The 23322-nt window shown below is 42.1% G+C and overlaps 1 protein-coding gene across 1 annotated transcript; it reads right to left on the reverse strand.

Moving 5' to 3' along the window:
- Positions 1 to 945: 945 nt before the first annotated feature.
- Positions 946 to 22363, reverse strand: LOC129185558 (EMILIN-3). Its single transcript, XM_054782783.1, has 6 exons — positions 21800 to 22363; positions 5910 to 6032; positions 4751 to 5043; positions 4332 to 4678; positions 3894 to 4241; positions 946 to 2719 (listed from the first exon to the last, which is right to left on the reverse strand). Exons 1-6 carry the CDS (start codon positions 21982 to 21984, stop codon positions 1583 to 1585), a joined length of 2433 nt encoding a protein of 810 aa, XP_054638758.1. The 5' UTR covers positions 21985 to 22363; the 3' UTR covers positions 946 to 1582.
- Between the last annotated feature and the right edge of the window lie 959 nt (positions 22364 to 23322).

A 23322-nucleotide genomic window follows, 5' to 3' on the forward strand; every position in this document is an offset into this window, starting at 1 on the left:
CTTTTGGACATGTGGAATTGCCAGTTGTAATATGTGATGTATACCAATAAAAAAAACGCATCTACTGTATGTCCAACTAAAATTAAGCCTTTAAATCATCTGTTTTTATAACATTTTGCAGGCTACGGGTCAATGCAGGACATGACAGATGACCGCTGCTAGCATAGCAAGCTACCGAACCAACTAGTTAGACTCTCCACTTTGCTTATTATAAACTTAAAGTGTTTCAAACAGAGTGGGGAAGAATGACAAAGGATCCAAAAACTTACCACTTCCACACGGAATGAGAGGAAACCTTTTCTTCACTCGATCTCAGCCACGGTACGTTGGCTCGGCTCTGTAGTAACGTCGTGTCTCATAACATTATTGATGCCTCGTGACCAGAATACTACATACAACTTGTCTTTCACTATTTTCTGACTAATAATAGGACATGGTCAACAACAAAACAGTGCTCATTTATTAATTATTTTTTTTTAAAACGAAGCAATATTGTGAGGGAGCGATGTTCGAACTGCGATATAGTAAGGTATGACGGTATACAATATATTATCCCTGTTGGTGTAATGTTACACGCTTCTTCTTTTCATGGCAGACGGCATGGGTTCGACTCCCGGCCAGGGTTGCATCAGGAAGGGCATCCGGCATAAATGAATACCATTGTAATACTAATACATAATACATATGCTACAGTGTTTAGCATTAATATTGTCCCTTGATGAAAACACAATGAGACATAGCAAACTACCCAATAATGAAACCTCAAAGTAAATCTAATCTATAATAATCTCAATTACAAACTCAATATCGCCTCTGTTGTTTCACTTTAGGCCTCGGGATAAGTACATTTGTAATGAATTAAATAAAGTAACTATACTTCAATGTGTGCTACTCATTCATCACAAGAGATCACTAACGGAATCCAAAGATTCCTAAATTGCACAACACTGGTTACTTTGGGATTTTATTTGTCTTCCATCAACCAATAATGTGTCATCTGTTCTATATAACGTGAAGCAATGCGGCCAGAAACAAAATACAACAGCCATTGGAGAAATACATATTTAACATGTGTACAAGTAGATGTTTACAAACATGTAAATAGCACCACACTGATATGACATACAGTATCTTTAAGAAAAAGATCACGTAATCGTCCACACAAAAAGTGTTGAGTGTGCTTGTCAGCAGAAACCCGTAGTAACGTATTAGTCTCAGGTCATTAATTTTTGCCCAACATCTCCAAAACAAACTTGACATAACGATGCAGTCACTTCATATAAGTTAAAAAAATGAAAAATGTAGGGGGAAATGCCCTATAAATGAATCATGGTCCAGCTACACAGCCATAGGTGTGTCTTTCAAATACGTTTGTGTGCCCTCCTCCTCCTGGCTAAACTACATAAGCAGGACATCTGGATGCACTGTGGTGGAGGGCTTATGGGAAATGGCTTTCACCGCTCCAATTAATTTGCATTTGTGCAGATGGAAATTGAAAGGAGGGGAAGAAGCAGAAGGCATCACTTGAGCCAATTGAAAAAGACACACAAGCCTCTTTTTTCAAGCTGCAGTGGCTCAAATGCTACTGGTCTCCTTTCCGGTTGGCTGCTTGCTTTGGCACGCAGTCTTTGACTTCTCCTTTCAGCTCAGCAAGCTGCTCTGAATGGACGGCCAAGGTGCCGTTCACCTGAGCCAGGTAAGAATCAGAGTGTCTCTCAAGCTCTGCCCTGATCCTCTCCAGGTGCTCTGCCAGCTGCCCCAAATTGCTGCACTGGCCCTCTACGTGGCTCACCCTACTATCCACGTCCTTCACCTCCATCTGAACTTCTCTAGCTGTGCTCCGGCAGCCTTGAAGCTCCCCGCTAAGCTGTCTCTTCAAGGCCACAAGTTCTCCCTTCAGCTGGGTCAGGCGCCTCTCCCCAGCCCCCAGGAGAGAGGCTTGGTGGCCCACTAGTTTGGTGATTCCTTGCACCTGATTGACGAGCTGGTTTTCCCTCTGTTCCCAGGTGGAATTGACATGCCCCACCTCACTTGCAATAAAACTAATAGAGTCCTTGAGACCTTTGAGGGTGCGGTTGACAGAGTTAATGTTAACTTTCAGCAGAGTGATCTCACCGTAGATTGAGTCACCAGCCGCCTCCTGGGCGATATGGAAGAGCAGGTTCTGCAGTGTGTTGTTTAGACGGTCCAACTGTTTGGAGTGAGAGTCCAAACGATTAGTCATCTTTTTCTCTATCTCCTCACATTCCTCCTCCACTACACTGCCTCTGACACCCCCTGCTGGAGGAGTAGAAGGCGAGCAGGAGGAGGTGCACAGGACCTCCAGGTCTATGAGGCGTTTCTCAATGCCATCCAGATTTCCATCTAATCTCCTCCTCACAGACTCAATCTCTGTCTCCAGGGCCGGGACCACCTGGCCCTCCAAGAGCGCCGGTGCAGTGGCGTTGCTCAGCTCCTCCACAGCCACGAAAACCCTCTCCTCCAGGGTTTTCAACTTCTCCTCCAGCATGTTCTTGAAGCCATCAAGACCACCAGGGAATCCAGAGACTCCACCATCTGTAGAATTGAGACGACCCTCAATGTCCACCAAGCGGGTCTCAATCAGTGTCTCCACATGGAGGCTCTGCTCACTGAGAGATGACTGGAGGTGCCTCTGGGATTCTGTGAGGCCTTTCACCGACTCTTCCAGGAGCAGAACACGCTGGGAGAGAGTGTTTACCTGCAACAATCATCACTTTTTAGCAACAGACATTTTTACGCTTTTGTGTCTCAGTGCTTTTTGTGTTTTAATGTCTTATAACACTGTACGTATATACAGTGATCCCTCGTTTGTCATGGTTAATTGGTTCCAGGCCAAACCGTGCTAAGAGAATTCCGGTAAATATGTAATTAGAGCATTGAGAACCTGTTTACAACATTTCAACATTATTAGAGCCCTCTAGACATGGAATAACACCCCTATAGTGACCTTTACGCTCGTATTATATATTATTATTATATTATCCCATATAGTAGACACAGTAAGAGCAAATAAACTATTTAAGACATATATAAGACTCCTGCTTGTGTGTGTTGCTACAAATGTGTTTCCTAAGGGAACTGAGTGGTGGGACGGACAGGATGGGATGTCGTTGGTTCAGTGTTAAGTTTTATCTTGGCATGGGTTACACCCGTAGTTTCATGACTACGTGCTTTTATTAGGGATTATTATGTCTGTTGTGAGATAGTGTTCCCTCGCTTATCGAGCGGGACAGGTTCCCAACACTGCTAATTAAATACAGTATGTCACAAAAGGGATTACACCCCTCACATTTCAGCAACCACTTTGTTATATATTCTCAAGAGAAAATGCTATAGAATTGAACTTGGGTATGACTTTGAGTAGTCAGCTTGTATTGCAGCATACATGTATTATCCTCTGAAAATAAGGCAACACACAGCCATTATTGACTCAACAGCTGGCAACACACATGAGTGCACCTCACAGTGAACATATCCAAATGGTGTCCAAAATGTCAATACTTAGTGTAAGCACCATGGTTGCCTAGCACTGCCTTAACCCTCTTGGACATGGAATTCACCAAAGATGTGCAGGTTGTTACTGGAATCCCTCCATCATGACTGACTGTTGTACTGCATACATAATTATCTAGGTACTGAGCTGTGTTGCTAGTATTTATTTTTCTTATCTGTGTGCTGATTTATTTTTAGTGGACACTATCTATACTGCTTCACAAGCTGGACACTGGCTACTCTAAAATAGATCCAAGTTTCATCTATTTAGTATTGTCCCCTGCAAAGAAACACTGTAATACAAATGGTTGCTGAAACCTGGTGGGTGTACTCACTTTTGTGAGATTTTCTGGCTGGATAAAATGTATTTTTGATAATACCTGTCCACAGCAGCTCTCTGTGAGTGTTAGGCCTTGGATCTGAGCCTGCAAAGAGCCCAGCTCTGCCCTCAACCCAGTCTCTCGTCCATCAAGGGACTGCTGCATCTGTTCTTGGCCATCTATGTGCTCCCTGTGGCATTGTCTTTGCACGGCCCCGATCTTCTCTTCACAGTGGCTCTCCAGACGACTGAGCCGGCGCTCAAACCCATCCAAGATCTCAGCCCGAATTCCGGCCAGCCTGACATCGAGGAGGTCATCCAGTTGAGCTGAGCCAGGGACAGGGACGGGCCTTCCTCTTGCTCCTTCAAGTAGTCTCTTAAGTTGCCCATCATGGCCTAGAACCATTCCCTGTGGAGACATACAGTACAGGTGGGTGACGCCATAGTCATGTTGAGCCATTTAACTCAACATTATTTGGTAGAACAGGATGACACAAACCTGAATCTCCTCTAATATATGAGTCTTGGCCCGAAGCTCATCTTTCACTTCTGTTACCCTTCCTGCAAGGTCCCCAAATCCATTGAATCTGTCTTCCCCTTCCAGTACACCAGGATGCCCATCAGGGATCAACCCATGCCCCACAGCTGAGTCAGGCCCACGAGGCGTGTTGGGCAGAAGCGCCACCAGGATCTTGTTTGTGTCTTCCCGGAGAGATGTACGCAGTCGCTCCTCTAGGCCAGCCACAACCCCATTGAGAGTATCAAGGCCCTGAGTGAGGCGGCGTAGGTCGTCCTCCATCCGATCCAAACGTTCACCAGTCACTCCAGAAATCCCAAATTTGTTCCCTGTTTAGAGTGTAGGTCTGATGCATAAGCATATTCACCTCATAATTACACCGCACAGCAGGATGTTCTCACCATTATTTGGTTTTCCCACAGGCAGCTGTCCACTGGGTACTGGTCTGGGATCAGGCAGACTGGAGTAAGGTTTACCAGGCTCCAGCTCTGCTCCTCCAGGCCTCTGGTCAATAGGGATTCTTGGGCCATGGGGGACACCTTTTACCCCGGGGCGATGTGGCAAAGAAGCTCCCATGTCAGGCAGTGACCCATCATTGCAGTTCTCTCCTGAGTAGCCGGGGCAACATCTCCATTCAAGCTCAGTCACTGTTTTATAACCCACTTTGTACGTTGGTTTGTAGAATGTCCTGTACCTGAATGGAAAACAGATTCAGAGTTGTTTTTTTTCATGTGGCCATATTGTCTTTCACCACTAACTTGGTCTTTGTTTTAACTAATTATGACCAACGAGTCGAGAGAGTGGGCAGAGAGATGGGAAGGGCAGGGCTGATAACGGGATGTATTTGTTCTTTGGGGGATTAAACACAGATTAGAGAGAGATTAGGAGATTAGGCAAAAGTGTAATGTAAATGATGTGGCATCAGGATTGAGGGATTGAACCAGGGTCATTATTGGACGTTAGAGTTATCTTTTTTAAGCTTGGATTTCCTTTTGATTGTTATATTTGGAATCAACGGTCTCATCACACAAATACACACACGCACGCCCGCACACACATTGAAGTAATTCATCTTTTGGGGAGAGAAAATCCACTCCTTTAATTTCCCTTGTGAGATACAGAATGTTATTACAAATGGGCCCTTGAAAGTCAAATCAAAGAGTCACACAGTATGAAAGCAAGAAGATGTTGCACTGATGTGACTATACATTAAGACATGCTTTTTTTTTTTTTACATTTATCAGTATGTCGTACAGAGCATTTAGAGCCTAATCAGATTTTTTTTTTAACAGAGAAACAGCTCCCTCATCAGATGATATTGTTCAAATGGGCCACTCTCCTGCTCGTGCTTTTGTTCTTTTAAATTCAAATTGTATTAATTACATTTCCAGTGAACTTCCCTCTGTGGATTAATACATTTTAACACTAGAGGGCAGCAATGATGCGGTGAAAAAGCACATTTTGCACTGCAGTTTCTTGTAGTTAAGGTAATAGTTATGTTTCATAATGTTTAGCAACTTGAAATGACGTATATTATTGTTAATTTGTGTATGAACTTACATGACAACAGGACATTTCTGGCCCCAGATGCATTTAGTTGTGTACTCAGCCTTCACGTATGTTCCTACTCCATCCTGCATTGTGCATGTGATATTCCTCTGGACCACATAGGCACAGTGGTTTCTGCAGGGAGAGGAAAGGGGAAATTAGAATTTAATATTTTACAGTGTGGAGTCATCCAAAAGCCTTTGCTTGTCCAGCTGCATGTGATGACCATATTTTTCCTGATATATTTGTAATGTTAAAATGAAACCTTCATAAGTTTCCAGTATTGTCTCTTCCATCTGTTCTTGATTTTTGTGTCGCTCAGTGACAGGGAAAGTGGGCTGTATGATGAGGGATGAATGCACTTGCCATTCCATAATACTATCATTCTAAATATTGGTTCTCATAGATGGGTGGTAGGAAACTACTCTATACTGACCTTATCCAGCATCACTGTCAATATGTGAGAACATTTGCTAACGGCCTTTTGCCTCTGCTAAATGATGTTTGAAATGGTGAAATGCTTTGAAGAGAGCTGCAGCAGCTAGTTCAGCTCTCAGTGTCCCATTGCGAAGTAATTACAATGAAAGTACTTTGGCGGCTAGTTTTTGCATCATGCCGGAGAATCTTCTCTCATCATTGCCAGTAGGCTGACTGCAACTGCAAAACGTTCCCGTCTAAGACAGGAAACGATAATCTGCACTCCTTGGATTTACACGTGAACCGTGACTCTCATTCAGAAGGGACTACTTAACAACACATGCGGCCCTTAATGTTGCTCTCCAGCTGTTCCAGGCACATCGAAGTGTTTGGAGGAGCACGGAGGAACACAGTGAGTGCCAAGTTAACCAGTTAAGAGGGTGAAAAGAAAAGATAGGACCGCCCTTAAGAAACTGTGAGAAAGTGTTGTCAGCTAATCGCTGACTGTGCTGACAGTGTTTGTGTGTCACCTCATTGCCTCATGTACAACGAGGGAAAACAGCAGAGGTCAGAAGGACTGTAATCGCGTAACATGCTGCCAGGTCATGCATTGTTTGGGAAGCTGTTGAAAATATGACTCACATTATTTTAAAAATCTGGTAAAGCTGGTTCTGATGTATTAAATAGAGTTTGGTATGCAAAATGAAGAATGCGAACTTCAATAGACCTCTGAAGTGGTGCAAGATCTAACAAATCCCCTGTTAATTGGTTCCAGACCCGGCCGTGATAAGTGAATTTCTGTGAAGTAGGAACCCTTATTTAAAAATCGAACATTTTCATGGGTAGAACATAAAAAAAACCTGTTTACGACTGTCTAAATTCAGTTTTTAACATTATTAGAGCCTTGTCGACATGAACTAACTATACTAACTATAGCCACCTTTACACTTGTACTACCCAATATAGTAGATAATATAAGAAGATAAGAAGATTCAAGATTCAAGAGTTTTATTGTCATATGCATAGTAAAACAGGCAGTTATACAATGCAATTAAATTCTTGTTCTGTTCATTCTCCCAAAAAAAAGAAAAACACAATAAAATGAATAAGAACATCAGAAACATAAATACCAACAAATTAAGCAACAACAACAGAAGAGACATTAATACAAATAAATCATTAAATAAATAAATAAAGTGCTATGAGTGTGTGCGTGTGTTGCGTGCGCCGTGTGTGAGTGCTTCGTTGAGAAGCCTGATGGCCTGTGGGTAAAAGCTGTTCGCCAGCCTTGTGGTCCTGGACTTCAAACTCCTGTAGCGTCTGCCTGACGGTAGGAGTGTGAATAATGAGTGTTGTGGATGTGTGCTGTCCTTGATGAGGTTGTGTGTTCTTCGTAGGACTCGAGATTTATAAATGTCTTGCAGTTAGGGTCGGGCTGCCCCAACAATGTGCTGTGAGATCTTGATCACCCGCTGGAGTGCCTTCCTATCACGTGTTGTACAGTTACCCTACCAAACAGTGATGGAGGCGGTAAGGACACTTTCGATAGTGCATCTGTAGAAGCAACTCAGGATTGTGGTGGACATGCCAAATTTCCTCAGTCTTCTCAGGAAGTACAGTCTCCTTTGGGACTTCTTCATAATTTGTTGGGTGTTGTGAGACCAGGTGAGGTCCTCGCTGATGTGTGTGCCAAGGAACTTGAAGGTTTTCACCCTCTCCACCTCAGTCTCATCAATAAACAAGGGTCTATGCGGCTCCTTTTCCCTTGTTCTTGGGTCAATGATCATCTCTTTAGTCTTATCTGTATTGAGATGGATATTGTTATCACGACACCAAGCTATGAGGTCCGCCACCTCTCTTCTGTATGATGTTTCAACACCACCAGTGATCAGTCCGATGTCTGTGGTGTCATCCACAAATGTAATGATGCTGGTGTTGTTCTGGGAGGCCACGCAATCATAGGTGAAGAGCGTGTAGAGCAGCGGACTCAGCACACACCCCTGTGGGGTCCCAGTGCTCACGATTCCTGAGCTGGATGTGCGATTGTGGACTCTGACTGACTGGGGCCTGCCTGTGAGAAAGTTAAACACCCAGTTACAGAGGGAGGGTGACAGACCGAGTGTGAGGAGCTTATCTGTGAGTTTGTGGGGGCTGACTGTATTAAAAGCAGAGCTATAGTCGATAAATAATAGCATAATATAATCAGATAAGAATAAATAGGCATAAATAGGCCATTTAATACAAAAATAAGAGTTGTGCTCATGTTACTATAAATGTGTTCCATATAAGAGCTGAGTGGTGGGCGGACAGGAAGTGATGTCGGGGGGTCAGAGTTTAGTTTTAGCTTGGCATGGGTTGCACCCGTAGCTTCAATAGGATTTTTTCTTAGGTATTATTGTTCCTGTTGTCAGATAATTCAAGCATGTTGTTCCGGCAATCAAGTCTGGTGTGTGTGTCTCACCGATCATTACAGTAACAGGATCGACACTTAGTGACCAGTGTAGAATACGACATATCATTCACAGCGTCTTCTGAATTTGTATTTTAGGTCACGTAGCCATTTTTATGCTTCAAGATGATTAAGAGGTAAAAATACGTAAAATTTGCTTCAATATGCATATTTGTATTCAACCACAAAACAGCATGATGTATTAATTGATATACAGTAGTACCTCGCATAACATAAACTTCCTTTTACATAAATTCCACTGAACATAAAGAATTTATGTAAAGTTTTTGCTTCGTACTACAGAAGAAATTCCATATAACGTAAAGCGTCAAGTCAGTGCAAGTCTTTTTTTTTTCAATCAACTTTATTAATGCCTCAAGTCGGTGCAAGTTCCGACTAACACTTGGTGAAGCCTTCTGACGCATCACGCTCTCATTGGCTGATTTTCGGGGCACCGCCTCCGCTCTCATCTCATTGGCTGATTATCGGGGCACCGCCTACGCTGTCATCTCATTATACAGTTAGTTATACAGCGCGTACGTGAGTTTGTGTGAGAGACAGGCTTGTCCCTTCAACCTCCCTTCCTCTTCGTAGTCGCCCTTAAACTAACTTAAACAATTAAGTTAAGTTCCAAATTAAAATTTTGCACACAGCATTATCGTGTAGTGCGTGTGCGTTTGTCTGTGAGACCAGCTGACTCTTAGACTCTTTGAGTCGCGTTTCGACTCAGGCTAGTCCTCCTCCTTCCTACCTCCACTTGCGCTCCTGATCAAGACATCTCGTGAACGGTAGGATTGTTTTTGTTTTTCAGTTTTATTCATTTACAGTAATCTTATTTATTACTCTATTTTATATTGGAATGTTACTGTACTATGTTTATGCTAATGTTTTCTTATATTTTCCCACCATATTTGGTGGACTTTGAATATTTTGAAGGGCCAAAGGGGTGAGTTTGGGAAGATCTTGGAACGGATTAGGCTATTTACATGTATTTTACACTTCGTATAACATAAAATCCCTACAACATAAAGGTTCTCGGAACGGATTATTTACGTTGTAGGGGCGTCTACTGTATTCTTAAAAAAACATGATAGAGTGAAATTCGAACCTTGAAGTGGCAAGGGACAAGTGTGGTCTAGTTTTCTAATGCTTTTGGAACTGTTGGAATGTAATAATGCTCAAGCACTGCCACCACCCCACCTGCAGGCTATATGCTGTGCATGTATACATTTCCAATTCCTGAAGGGGATTAACACTGATCATTTCCTTTGCTCTCATGATCTGCTAAGCATAATTTGTTGAGACAACACTTGGATCCTTTAGTTGAATAAACCCTTATTTCATCACGTGGAAAATCTGGCATCATTTATCTTGCGCAAGGTCGCATTTATTGCAGCCCTTCAGTGAACGTCAGATGTACACTAAATGGAAGTGTATCTCTTTAAATTCTAAACAAATGTGTCTGGCTCCCATGTAGTTTATCCACAATGACAACAAGCTTGGTGGAATGTGTGTTTGTGTGAGTTGACAAAAAGCTTACACGAGCTTACATTTGACTGGGAGCGTGTGTGAATATGTGGTACAGTACATAGGAGTGGTACACACCTGATACACATGAGTGGGGGAGCCAGCAACCTTTATTTATTGCAACCTGTGGGCGCCCAAAGTAGGGAGAATGGTCCTCATTTATGTGTGTTTTCACACATCCATCAATGGCTTTTGGGTCTGTGGGTGGTATTTTATTATGACTAGAGTTCTTTCTTGCATGTGCGCATTTTAAACAGGTGTTTTTTTCACCTTGTATCCCAACACACACGCTTTATTGCTAGAAATAGCTATAATTCAAAAAGTGTGTGCGCAAACTTTGCTACAGTTTTGCTTTGTCTGCTGAATGACGTGCTGGAAAAAAACATGAATTCTGGAGTGATCTAAGATTAGACGTACAGTATACAGTATGAGAAGAGATAAGAGCTATTATTCTCAGTGAGCTTTTTTTTTTCATATCTCAGCTCAAAAGCAGTATACAGTAGCTCAAGGAGACTGTTAAAAAATAGATATGATGTTAGCTTTTGAGTTCGTGGGTGACAGATGCTCCTCAGTGAATCACCACCTTATCATGGTGGAGGGGTTTGAGTGCCTGAGTGATCCTATGTTGTCTGGGTAGGGTAGACTCTGGTAGGGTCCCCCAAGGCAAACAGGTCCTAGGTGACAGGCCAGACCAAGAGTGATTCAGAAGATCTTATGAATAAACGTAAGAGGAGGGATCGCACCTTGCCCGGACGTGGGATACTGGGTCCTCACCCTGGAATCAGACGTGGGGGAGGGGCTCGCAGGCGAGTGCCTGGTGGCCGGGCCTTCACCCATGGGACCTGGCCGGGCCCAGCCTGAAGAAGTCACATGGGATCTCCCCCCCTGTAGACCCACCACCTGTGGGGGCAAGCATAAGGGTCCGATGCAATGTGCCATTCGGTCCTTGTACAACCGGAGCAGGAGCCTGGTTCGCATTGCCAGCAAGTTGAGCCTGTTTCCAGTGAACGTTGGCCTCCGCCAAGGCTGCCCTTTGTCATCGATTTTGTTCATAATTTTCATGGACATAATTTCTAGGCGCAGCCAAGGCGTTTAGGGAGTCCAGTTCGGTGGCCTTAGGATCTCGTCTCGGCTATTTGCAGGCTATGTAGGCTATGTGGCTATTTGCAGGCTATGCAGGCTATGTGGCCCGATGGCCTCATCGGGCTGTGACCTTCAGCGTTTACTGGGACGGTTTGCATGTGAGTGTGAAGCTTCTGGGATGAGACGCAGCACCTCCAAATCCGAGGCCATGGTTCTCAGCCGGAAAAGGGTGGATTGCTCCCTCCAGGTTGGGAATGAGGTTCTGCCCCAGGTGGAGGAGTTCAAGTATCTCAGGGTTGTTCAAGAGTGAGGGAAGGTTGGAGCGTGAGGTCGATAGGCAGATCGGCGCAGCATCTGCAGTGAGGTGTTCCGGGCATGCCCAGCCGGGAGAGGCTCCGGGGCAGACCGAGGACACGGTGGACGGATCATGTCTCACAGCTGGCCTGGGAACACCTTGTGTCCTCCCGGTCGAGCTGGAGGAGGTGGCTGGGGACCGGGAAGTCTGGGCTTCCCAACTGAAACTGCTGCCCCCGTGGCCTGGACCCGGATAAGCCGAGGAAAATGGATGGATGGATGGGTGACAGATAGAAACGGGTGGCCACACATGATTAAACAGTAAGTGTCAAAAGCCAAGCCACAACAAACCTTTAGATTTATCGTCAGGACCAGACAGTGAGGATGTGAGATGGAGAAAGAACAGTCAGTGGAAAAAGAAGCTGCCAATTCACCTAATAAATCCTAAAAATAACTGCTGCTGTTTGGAAATGACCAAACTCATCTAAATTGTCTACTGGGATCATAACAACTCTCCACTTAGGCAAAAGTGATTGAATACACTAAAGTGTTTGCTTCACAAACCCTTCAGGGTAAAGAAGATTGAAACTTAGTGGGAAAGGACTACATAAAAAAAACATGGAGGGTGATTGGAGGATCGGTCTACCTGTCACATCCAAAAAACACTCATATTAGCAGTCATCCATTTTTTTGTACCACTTATCCTGTTCAGGGTCACGGTGATGGTGGCAGGTGGATTACACCGTGGACCGCTTGCTTTACGGACACATATATGTACATATACATACGCCAGACAACCATTTGTGACCACACTCAGCAAATAAGAGAAAATTGGTGTCACAAAAAGAATGAAAACATCCTTTTCCATGAAGAAAGTATTTGAGGAAAGCAATTAAGAAAGATATCTGTCCTTCTTTTAATGAAGAAATGTTGTTCAGTTATGATAAAACTGCTATTATGTCTAGCAGAGAGTCTCTCAAGATTTTGAAAACCAGACAGGCTTTCACTATTTCCGATGTCATGTTCTCTCTCCCTCCTTCCTATGTGATTTGAAATAATTAGATCACACCAGGTGGACTGAAAGTGAAAGTGGACTGACTTTTTCATTTCTATTCTTGAGCCATGTAAAGAAATTGATTGTTGTTTATAGTTTGATTCAGGGGAGCCGTACAGTGGATTAGTGGTCGGCATGTTGCACAGTCAGGGTTCGAGTCTCTGTTTGGGCATCGCTGTGTGGAGTTTGCATGTTCTCGCTGGGCGTGTGTGGATTTTCTCCCATTGTCCAGCTTCTTCCTACGTACTAAGAACATGCATGTTAGGTCAATTGATGACTCTAAATTGTCCATAGGATGTGAGTGTGAAACGTTTATTTAGTCGCCCCTTCTTCTCACCCAAAGTCAGCTGGGATAGGCTCCAGTTGTCTGTGACCCTAATGAGGATAAGCGGTATAGAAAGTGGATGCATATTTGTTTCAGTAAATATAGTTATCCAGATTATGGATCCATTGCATGTAGCCCACTTTACAGTAAGTAACGGTCATCCGCATTCATTCGTTTTTTCTCCTCAGAGAATAACAAAATCTAATGTTATTGGAGAATCCACTGCCTGTGCATTTCTCTAGTATAAAAACGTGGCAGCATATTAAAAACACAGGAGAAAATGTGCTGGTCCACGTTCTTTCAGAACCACCCATCTGACCTCATGCTAAAACCCAATTCTCAAGTGAGATAAACCCTCCTCCTAATCACAGCATGCCTTAGCCACCCCAACTGTAATCAACAGCAAAACACTCCTCACCTCCTTCCATCTCACCAGGAGGGCCACGCTTTGCATTTCTCCTGCGGCTTTGCTCTTTGAACACATTTGCCCTCTAACACCAAAATATTGGCTTTTGTCACTGACTGAAGCGTGTCATTTTTTTTTTTCCACCACGAGCCGAGTCCTACTGTAAATATTTCCAGTATTGCATTTCAGTTGTAAACTGGCTTGCTGTCTCTCAAGGGGAGAGCAGAATTCCTATCTCGGATTCTCACGTGCTGTGTTTATGGCAAATATTATTGCTGCAAGACCTCCTCCCTTTGCTGGGCCCAAAACAACTCACCTTTCAAACCCCACTTGTTCACACAGCCGTCACAGCTGCAAAATATGCAGGAAATCTTGTTTTAATTAAGGACACATAGGCTACACGTCCTGCTTTTGCCAATGTTTCTTGTTTTGTTCTTTTTTGCTCCTCTGATATTCTTTGACCCGCATCTTTCTCTTCTTGTGTTTTGACAAAATGTCACAAGAACTCCCACCTTCCTCATCATTTCATTATATCTTACTTGCAGGGTTCTTCACCGCATGAATGAGCCCTCACAACCGTTGCAGCCTTGTACAGATTTATGGCAGCCGTGTCATCTAAAAAAGATACAGTTCTATTAACTAATGAGGATTTGACTGCTCTTGCAACCGATAAATAGGGTTAAACATTTTATCCACCCATCTTAAAGACCAAGAGGACCATTCAGTCATTGATGAATTCAACTTCACGCCAGTTCTGCTTATTATACAATATTTTGGGCACACAACTTTGCCTGCAATTCTTGTAACAGCAGTGATATATTGTGTATTTATATTTCCGCTATGCATACATTTGCATGCTAAAATTTGATATGAGCCCTAAAAAATTCCTATTTTTATACTCCCCTGCTGTACAGTATGATACTTAAACACACCATTGACTTTTTCTTTATCCTCAGGCATTTGGCAAAGTACATAATCTTCTTTGAGTAAGAATAGTTCTCAGTGTTTGTACAGCAAAAGAGGTTACGAATTGGACTTGCTTTTTCTCAATTTTGTGCTTGCTGTGGGAGTTGAACTAAAACCTGTGCAATGCCGCGCTTGAAGGTCTTGGTGGAACCGGCTGACAGCACTTGTGGAAAATTTAAGGCATTGTTTGGGAAAATTAATGTATGGGTAACTTATTAAATAAATAATAATAAATAAAACATATACAGTAAATAAAACATACTACTTTATACATAATATATTATAATTATGAATAATAAATAGGTATAATTATAAATAATAAATCAATAAAATAATAACATACTCCAGTAATCATCTGCAGGCAATTCAGCATTGTTTATTGTCAAACAAGTTATACAAGTACCTTATGCTAATGTTACATGTAAACAATAAAGCATGCAGCAAACCTAGCCCTTTATTACTACCACTTTGCATAGCTCTTTTTTTTTAGTTCTATAATCGTCATTATTGTTTTGCTCTTTGGTTCATCATCATGTTACCCTTCCACCCCAGTGTGTTTACCACTGTGAAAATAAACACACAAAAAGCCAAAGAAAACACATTCAACATTTAGAAAAATACAAAATTATACGGTCAGGTCAGCTGATTGCTTCATCCTGTCCCATCGCAGCCCCTTTGTGTTTGAGTTTGCATTGTTGTTCCCCTTTTGGACCATATCTTCCTTGACATTTTGGGTCAAACAAGTTGCTGTGGACCACGCCTAGAATCTGATTGGATTGGATACCTTATAAAACAAACTAAATCCACTATCCCACTTAAATGTTTGATCCTGCAAGGTTTCATATTAGCTTTGCAGGATTGGTGCCTATCAATATATGAATGGACCATTCAAAATGCAGTGACATTAGCTTCTACTGACTGATCCGAAAAGAGTGAGACAGATTTAGCAATTTTCAAATCTGTTCCAAGTGCCTGTTAAATGAATAAAATTTCTAATCAGATTACATCAGCTATAGAGCATAAAGTAGTGCAGAAAAACCACACACGTTGTGTCTATCTCTCTATCTCTCTATCTATCTATCTATCTATAATAATCAAGGAATTCATTTATTTTAAACAATATCCCTTTAACTAAAAATACATAAAGTCTTTCCAAAAATAACATAAATCAAGGCACAAGAAACACAAATGTATTCTTACAGTATATAAAATATGTAATACATGAATTATCTACTCAGAGATGGGAGGAGTAGACAACAAAACAACTGTACTCATTTAAGAGTATTGTTACTTTAGAGCAATTTTACTCAAGAAAAAGATATGTGATGTTATATACATATCGGTATTGGTTGATATCGGAATCGGAAATTGAGAATTGGACAATATCAGCATATCGGTTATCGACAAAAGGGAATATCGGACATCCCTAATATATATGTGTATATATACAGTATATTGTGGATCATTGCCCTGCAGCAGAACCCAAGTTCATTTTTAGCGTGAGGCCATGAACAGATGGCCGGACATTCTCCTTCAGGGTTTTTTTGGTAGACAGCTGAATTCATGGTTCCATTTATCACAGCAAGTCTTCCAGGTCCTGAAGCAGCAAAACAGCCCCAGACCATCACACTACCACCACCATATGTTATTGTTGGTATGATGTTCTTTTCCTGAAATACTTTTACACCAGATGTAATAGGACACATACTTTCCAAAAAGTTCAGCTTTTGTCTCGTCAGACCACACCATTTTCCCAAAGGTCTTGGATGATCAAGAAATTTTCTGACAAAATTGAGGCGAGCCTTAATGTTCTTTTTGTTCAGCAGTGTTTTTTATCTTGGAACTTTGTCATGCAGGCCGTTTTTGCCTCGTGTCTTTCTTATGGTGGAGTCATGAACCCTGACCTTAACTGAGGCAAGTGAGACCTGCAGTTCTTTGGATGTTGTTGTGGGTTTTTTTGTGACCTTTGGGTTTTTTTGTGACCTTTTGTTGCTGCGCTCTTGGGGTCATGTTGGTTGGCCGGCCATTCCTGGGAAGGTTCACCACTGTTTCATATGTATATATTTCATATATACATATACTGTATATGATAATAATGTAGTAAAGTAGTTATGGAGTTGCCATTTGTGACATGAACTGTATTTTGTCACAGGCAATTCATACTTTCTGTCAAACGAAGTGCTGGCTTTTTACAGTAATTCTATTAAAGAGCAGCATCTCTTTTGTGACGTAGCAAAGTACATTTTCTGTGAGTGCAAACCATTTTGCACGTTTTTGTTTGTATTTACTTTGTTGACCAAAGGGGCCGGGCCAATAAAAAAAGCCGCAAATGGCCCCGGGTGTGCCAAATGTGACAAAATTCCCTCCAGTTACTCAACATTGACTCTTAGATGAAGAAGAGGACCTCTTTCATGTCAGTCGCAAGCGAAATTCAAAGATGCAATGACTTGGAGAGGACAACTGCAGAGAGGGGGGAAATATTATTCTGGCTCCATTCAAAGTTAACAAAAATTTCCTGCACGAAGCTACACTCTACCTCCTTGTTTGTTTATGTAAAGCTGAGCTAGGATCCACAGATTCATATTTAAAGGAGAAAAATGTGAGGGCACAAAAATCCACACTTCCCACATGAGGAGTCCCACACTTGTGTATAAACTCCAACAGAATTTGATGAATTGGTAACCTACAGTACGTTGGCATATGAGCGTGGCATGATCTTTATCATAAATAAACCACATGCCCCGTGAACGTCCAACCAAATCCAAGACATCTTTATCAACATAAAGGTCAGTGAAAGTGGAAATATGTGTGTGAGGCCAGCCTGGGAGTTTACTAGCCAGGCCCTGTGACCCCTTACTGGAGACTGGCTCCATTCTCTCCACTGGACACCCAACACAAACTTGCAACAACAGCCCATGACCTTTGGCCTCTACCAACTCTATGGCCTTTCGCCCCCTGATCTCTGTCCCATGCATCATTGAAAAGCCCTTGGATATACAATATCTTTGACCTGATCAGTGATGGCATGTAGCATCTGCTGGGATGCTAATTGATGTACAACATCCACACACAGCCCAGCCAGGGGGCAATAACACCTGTTGTGTATTTTGTGCTACACTGGCGTGTCATAGCTGATCACGATGAAAGATGCTTGTGAGATGCCAAATGCATTTATAAACCTGTGCTAGTTCTTTGTGGCATGCAGCAATGCAGATATAGATTCACTCTTTATACTTCTTTCCAGCAGCAAGTATTTGAAATGAACATTACCTTGCATTACCAGGCCGGTTTTGCATTACCTATATGGAAAAGCTGTTTACAAATATACAACAGTTATCCACAATTGGTGGCCTCCACTTAAGGTAGGTTATTTTATAGTAGGTTATTTCTAAATGTTTCCACCCAGGGACTCTAATGCCGATATGTCCTCTAACTATGGTCAAGGAAGGTCAGTAGCTCTTTTATCAAGACTATTGTTAGACAGCCTCATGTGCACCACCATTACCTGCCAGCAAAAAAAAAAGACTATTACAAAGCAACCAAACGACATATACACACACAGATAAAATTGTGACTAGAAACTGACAAAAATGCAGTGACGTGCGGTGAGGTTCATGGCTGGTGAGGCACTGACTTCTTTAGATTTTTTTTTAATGTTAATACAGGTGGCTCGTAGCGAGGATAAACAAAAAAGCTGTAGAAAGTCATGGTGTATGATAAATGTTTCTGCAACATATTGCAATATATATTATTTGTGACATGCTGACAAACAGAAACTCAGTGTGCACTAAGACGGTAGGCGGGGCTTGCGCACTAAGCTAAGAAGCCAAACTCATGATGGCCTCACCTTAGGTTTCTTCCCTGTATTTGATCAGGAAATCTGCAAATTCAGCATTTTTTACTTAAATGTTAAAAAACGATTAGAATCACACACAAAATACATTTATAAGTTCAATGGACAAATATATTTATTTTATGTTATTATTCGTTTTTGTATTTTTCATCATGACATACGGCTTCCTCTGACCGCACGTCACTGCAAAAGTGATGTTAAGAAAAAGACTGGAATTTCATGTAATGCATATTGACAAGCTACAAAGCTTCTGAGAGACAAATCTGGAGCTTTTTGGCAAGTCACATCATCCCTTTGTTTACATACGCAAAAATTATGCATGCAGAGAAAAAAAGACCATACCTACTGTAAAACATGGAGGAAACTCAAATTATGGGTTATGTTCTAAGGCTGTTTTGATGCATCCGGCACAAGGTGTCTTTAATCTGTGCAGGGTACAATAAAATCTCAAGACTATCAAGACATTCTGGAGTGTGAATGTGTTGCCCAGTGTCAGAAAGCCTGGTCTCAGTCGCAGTTAATGGGTCCTCCAACGGGACAATGACCCAAAAGACACAGCCAAAAACATTCCAAAATAGCTAAGGACAAAACATTGGGCTAGTCTGAAGAGGCAGATTTAAATCAAATTTTTGGAAAGAGCTGCCACATGCGGTCTGCAGAAGAACCCATCAAACCTGAGAGAGCTGGAGTAGTTTGGTCATGAGGAGTGGGCCAAAGTACCCATTGACAGGTGCAGGGGTCTCACTGAGAGTTACAGGAAGTGCTTGATTGCAATAATTGCTTCAGAAGATTGCGCAACAAAACATTAGGTTAAGGGCACCATCATTTTGGTCCTGGCCAGTTTCAGTCGTTTGTTTGTTTTTTTAAGTTGTCTTGAACCACAATTTCAAAGCAAAGTCTGATTTGTTCATTTTTACAATTTTTTTCTGTAATGTCACTTTTGTCAATTGTCAATTATGTCAGTGGTTCTTGTGGGTCTTTAATTGTTTGACACAAGGGTACCAACCATTTCTGCAGTGTGAATAGTCTTGTTTGTGAAATAAGGGTGTCAGCCTTGGAAATGTTTGTCAGCAATTTGAATGCAAACTACAGAAATGAAAGAATCTATACGAATGAGAGTTTAATAATATGCGCGAATGCTATCTATTTTAACACAAATATTGTATTTCTGAGGCAAACTATTTTGTTTAGACATTACGAACCCTTCCCTATAGTATTGTAGTGAAAGGAGTGGGAACAATGAGAATTGGAATATCTTTACAAACAGTAGTGTGAAAAAGTGTTTCCCCCCTTCCTGATTTCCTATTTTTTGCATGTTTGTCACACTTCAATGTTTCAGATCATCAAACAAATTTAAATATTAGTCAATGACAACACAACTGAACAAAAAAAATCTGTTTTAAATGAAACTTTTTATTATTAAGGGGAGAAAAAAAATCCAAACATGTAGGTTTGGATTTTTTCCCCCCCCTGTTTGAAATAGTCAAAGTTGAATTTTTTGGAAGGTATGTGTCCCATTACATCTGATGTAAAAGTAACGCCGCATTTCAGAAAAAGAACATCATACCAACAGTAAAATATGGTGGTGGTAGTGTGATGGTCTGGGGCTGTTTTGCCGTTTCAGGACCTGGAAAACTTTCTGTGATAAATGGAACCATGAACTCTGCTGTCTACCAAAAACTCCTGAAGGAGAATGTCAGGGCATCTGTACGTGAGCTCAAGCTGAAACCAACAAGGGTTCTGCAGCGGGACAATGATCCAAAACACACCAGCAAGTCCAACTCTGAATGGCCTAAGTCCTGACCTGAATCTTATTGAGAAGCTGGGGCATGACCTTAAAAAGGTTGTTCATGCTGGAAAACCCTCCAATGTAGCTGAATTACAACAATTCCGCAAGGATGAGTGGGCCAAAATTCCTCCACAGCGCTGTAAGAGACTCGTTGCAAATTTTCGCTTGATTGCAGTTGTTGCTGCTAAGGGTGGCCCAACCAGTCATTAGGTTTAGGGGCCAATCTATTTTTCACACAGGGCCGTGTAGGTTTGGACTTTTTTTCTCCCTTAATAATAAAAACTTTCATTTAAAAACGACATTTTGTGTTCAGCTGTGTTTTCATTGACTAATATGTGAAATTGTTTGATGATCTGAAACATTTAAGTGTGACAAACATGCAAAAATATAAGAAATCAGGACGGGGGCAAACACTTTTTCACACCACTGTATATATATATATATATATATATAAAAAAACAGATGCCATTGTTAAAAGACCAGTCCATCACATGCTGAAACAAGTGAGTGTCTACAGCAGGGATGTCCAAAGTTTTTCTCCTGAGGGCTGCATATTAAAAATCTAAGTATTTTGGGGCCGTTTTGATATTTTGATCAATATTTTTCAAAATGTTTGCTCTAAAATGCTTGCTTCCAATCCAGTGTTATTAAATTTTACCCAAATGATTTTGGTGCCACGTTACAATGTGTTCACATTGCAGTTGGCCACATGTGCTACAATGCATATCCAAGAAAGTAAACCAGATTTGGGGTATTTGTGTCTAGTTTTTTCAGGGGATTTAGTTCATTTGTTTCTTCTTGTTGATTTTTCTCTGGTTAAGATTTGCATCACCAAGATATGCCTCGTTCTGGAAATAACACAGAAAAACAGTCATAACAGAAAGGTTATGACTGAATAAACTCCAAGAAGTTGCTGCCTTCCGAGTGTAGGATGCCGGGGCGTCTTATTTTGTAAAAGGTGAGCGCAAATAGCAGACCCAGGCAGCATTCTGTGGCAGTTTGAGTGAAGCAGCAGGTAGCTGGGGAGCTGTCCAAAGCCGTAATAGCTCTCATGGGAAGCCAAGCAAAAGAGACAGGAAAGGGGAGGAAAAAATGAAAGCCCTGCAGGCCAAACATCAGCCATCTCTATCCAGCAAAAACATATATCACGGTTCTGTTTCAGCTCACAGCTTCATGACTTTCAAATAGCCAGGATATCACAGGGCGTGTTATTCCTTTCTGCTCGTGTGTTGTGACCGGGACCAACTTTTTTATGATACAGATCTGATCAGAAACAGAACATCTTTTGCCTCATTTTAATGATGCAAGAGGAGTAATGTGTTTTTGATTGGCGATTACACCAGTCCCCTCTGGGAGGGGGTACCCAGCTGTACTTCTTCTAATGGAGCTCCCCTCTCACAACACACACAAAGATTGAAGGATCAATACACTTGCCATCGCGCCATGCACCAAAAAGACCAAAACAAGGGTTTTCTTTTGAGAAGCCATCATGTCATTCTTCTTCTCAAATATCTAGCCTCAAGTACAGATGGTTGGAGGTGTGAACCACAACAATTAAATTAATTAAAAAGCTGATGCCCTAACTAAAACCATATTTCTGCAAATAAATAATCTAAGTAAACTGGTGTTTCTCATGGGAGCGCGAGTGGGCGTGGATCCAGTTGGCAATAATAACTCTCTGGAAACGTGGACTAGTGAATGAAAATGCATGGCATCCATGTCTAAAGGAGAGCACTTACTTGTGGCGAGTCATAGGCTTGTTTGGGGTGTACTGAGGGATGATTCCAGCCTTGTACATGTTGTATCTGTGTCCATAAAAAGGGTTGACATAGCCTCCATAGAAAGTTCCTTTGCTGTCCACCACAGACAGCAACACTCCCAAGAGAAAGAACGCCACAAACGCTTGGTGCAGCTGGCTGTTCATTGTTTTGCTTGCCTTAAAATTAATCCCTCAGTATAGAAAATGAAGCTGGCTGCAGAGGAAATGAGGACTGGTGAGTGGAAGCTGTGGGCTCCTCAGGGTCCTGTGCTGAAGTTCCTCACAACACATGCAGTATTGTCTTCCTCAGTGGGCCCTGAAGGAGACATGAAGTCCAAACAGCTGTAGTATCAGCAGCATCTTACCCAGGTTGCTTTCAGCCTGCACACTAGCCACACTGTGCACACATAGGACAGAGGGGAGACAAGGCTCTGGAGGGAGGGGGCGTAAGAACAACACAAAGGTGCGCTAGAGGAGAGATAGTGAGGGTGCCTCCAGAAAATACATCAGCTCCACACACACGTGTGTGTGGAACCTGCTGTCTAGGCTCAACCCTCGTCGGCACTCTGCATGAATGAGTATAAGTGTGTGTGTGTCTGTGGGTGTGTGTGCAAGAAGCAGTGAGAAGCAGAAGGGGGGAAGGCAGACTGACTCTATTTGCATATCCAACCCCTAATCCAGCCTGGCTGCACCATACCAGCAGGAGGAGGAACAAATGATGATGTTTTTCCTTCTGTGACTTTAATTCGCCAATTCTATTACTTTACCTGCTCTTTGACTTAGTCCATCTGCACTGCTGTCGCTGTACCAAGTAGTTCGAGTGTACGCCGCCATGTGCAGGGCTGCAGGCAGCAAGATTCTACAGAGTAACACAATGGACTTCCTCCTTGCCTCACCGCAGTCAACTCATTGACAGTCCAAGCTCCTGCCCCATTTGGGTCCTGTCCCTCTGCACCTACATGTCCTTCTGGAGTTCATGCCTTCTGTGTTTTTCTAAAATCTGCTGTATGTTTTCATGATTTAATATTATAGCTCACATATGCACAGGCAAGACAATGTTTGATAGAAAAAGCATTGTCTAAATGTATATTGCATTGTAAGGGTATGTGGTTATGATGTTTCATTATTCTCCAACAGTATTTTAACACATTCGGAGAATTTGGAGTCTTATTAAAAGTCGTGTGTTGTCCCTCTTCAGTTCCAACTTACACGTTTTTCAACCAAAAATATATCAACACCTCCACTGGCTATCACAGGGTGACCAAACGTTTTGTTTTCCCAGGACATATCCTGTCCTGGGCGACCTGTTCTTTTTTTTTTTTTAGAAAGAGATGAAAATGTCCTGGTTTTCATTGATTTTCATTGAGCCATTAAATAGAGCGACATTAGGGCACTGCATTTGACGTAATCCCTGAGAGGCTGCCTTTTTGAATTAGCGTTGCCAAAAAACTGCAAAAAGCCAAAGAAAAATCAAAACATATTGATGGAGTTAATCCTCTGACG

This window comes from Dunckerocampus dactyliophorus, chromosome 1 (assembly GCF_027744805.1).
Source record: "Dunckerocampus dactyliophorus isolate RoL2022-P2 chromosome 1, RoL_Ddac_1.1, whole genome shotgun sequence".
Classification (NCBI taxonomy): domain Eukaryota; kingdom Metazoa; phylum Chordata; class Actinopteri; order Syngnathiformes; family Syngnathidae; genus Dunckerocampus; species Dunckerocampus dactyliophorus.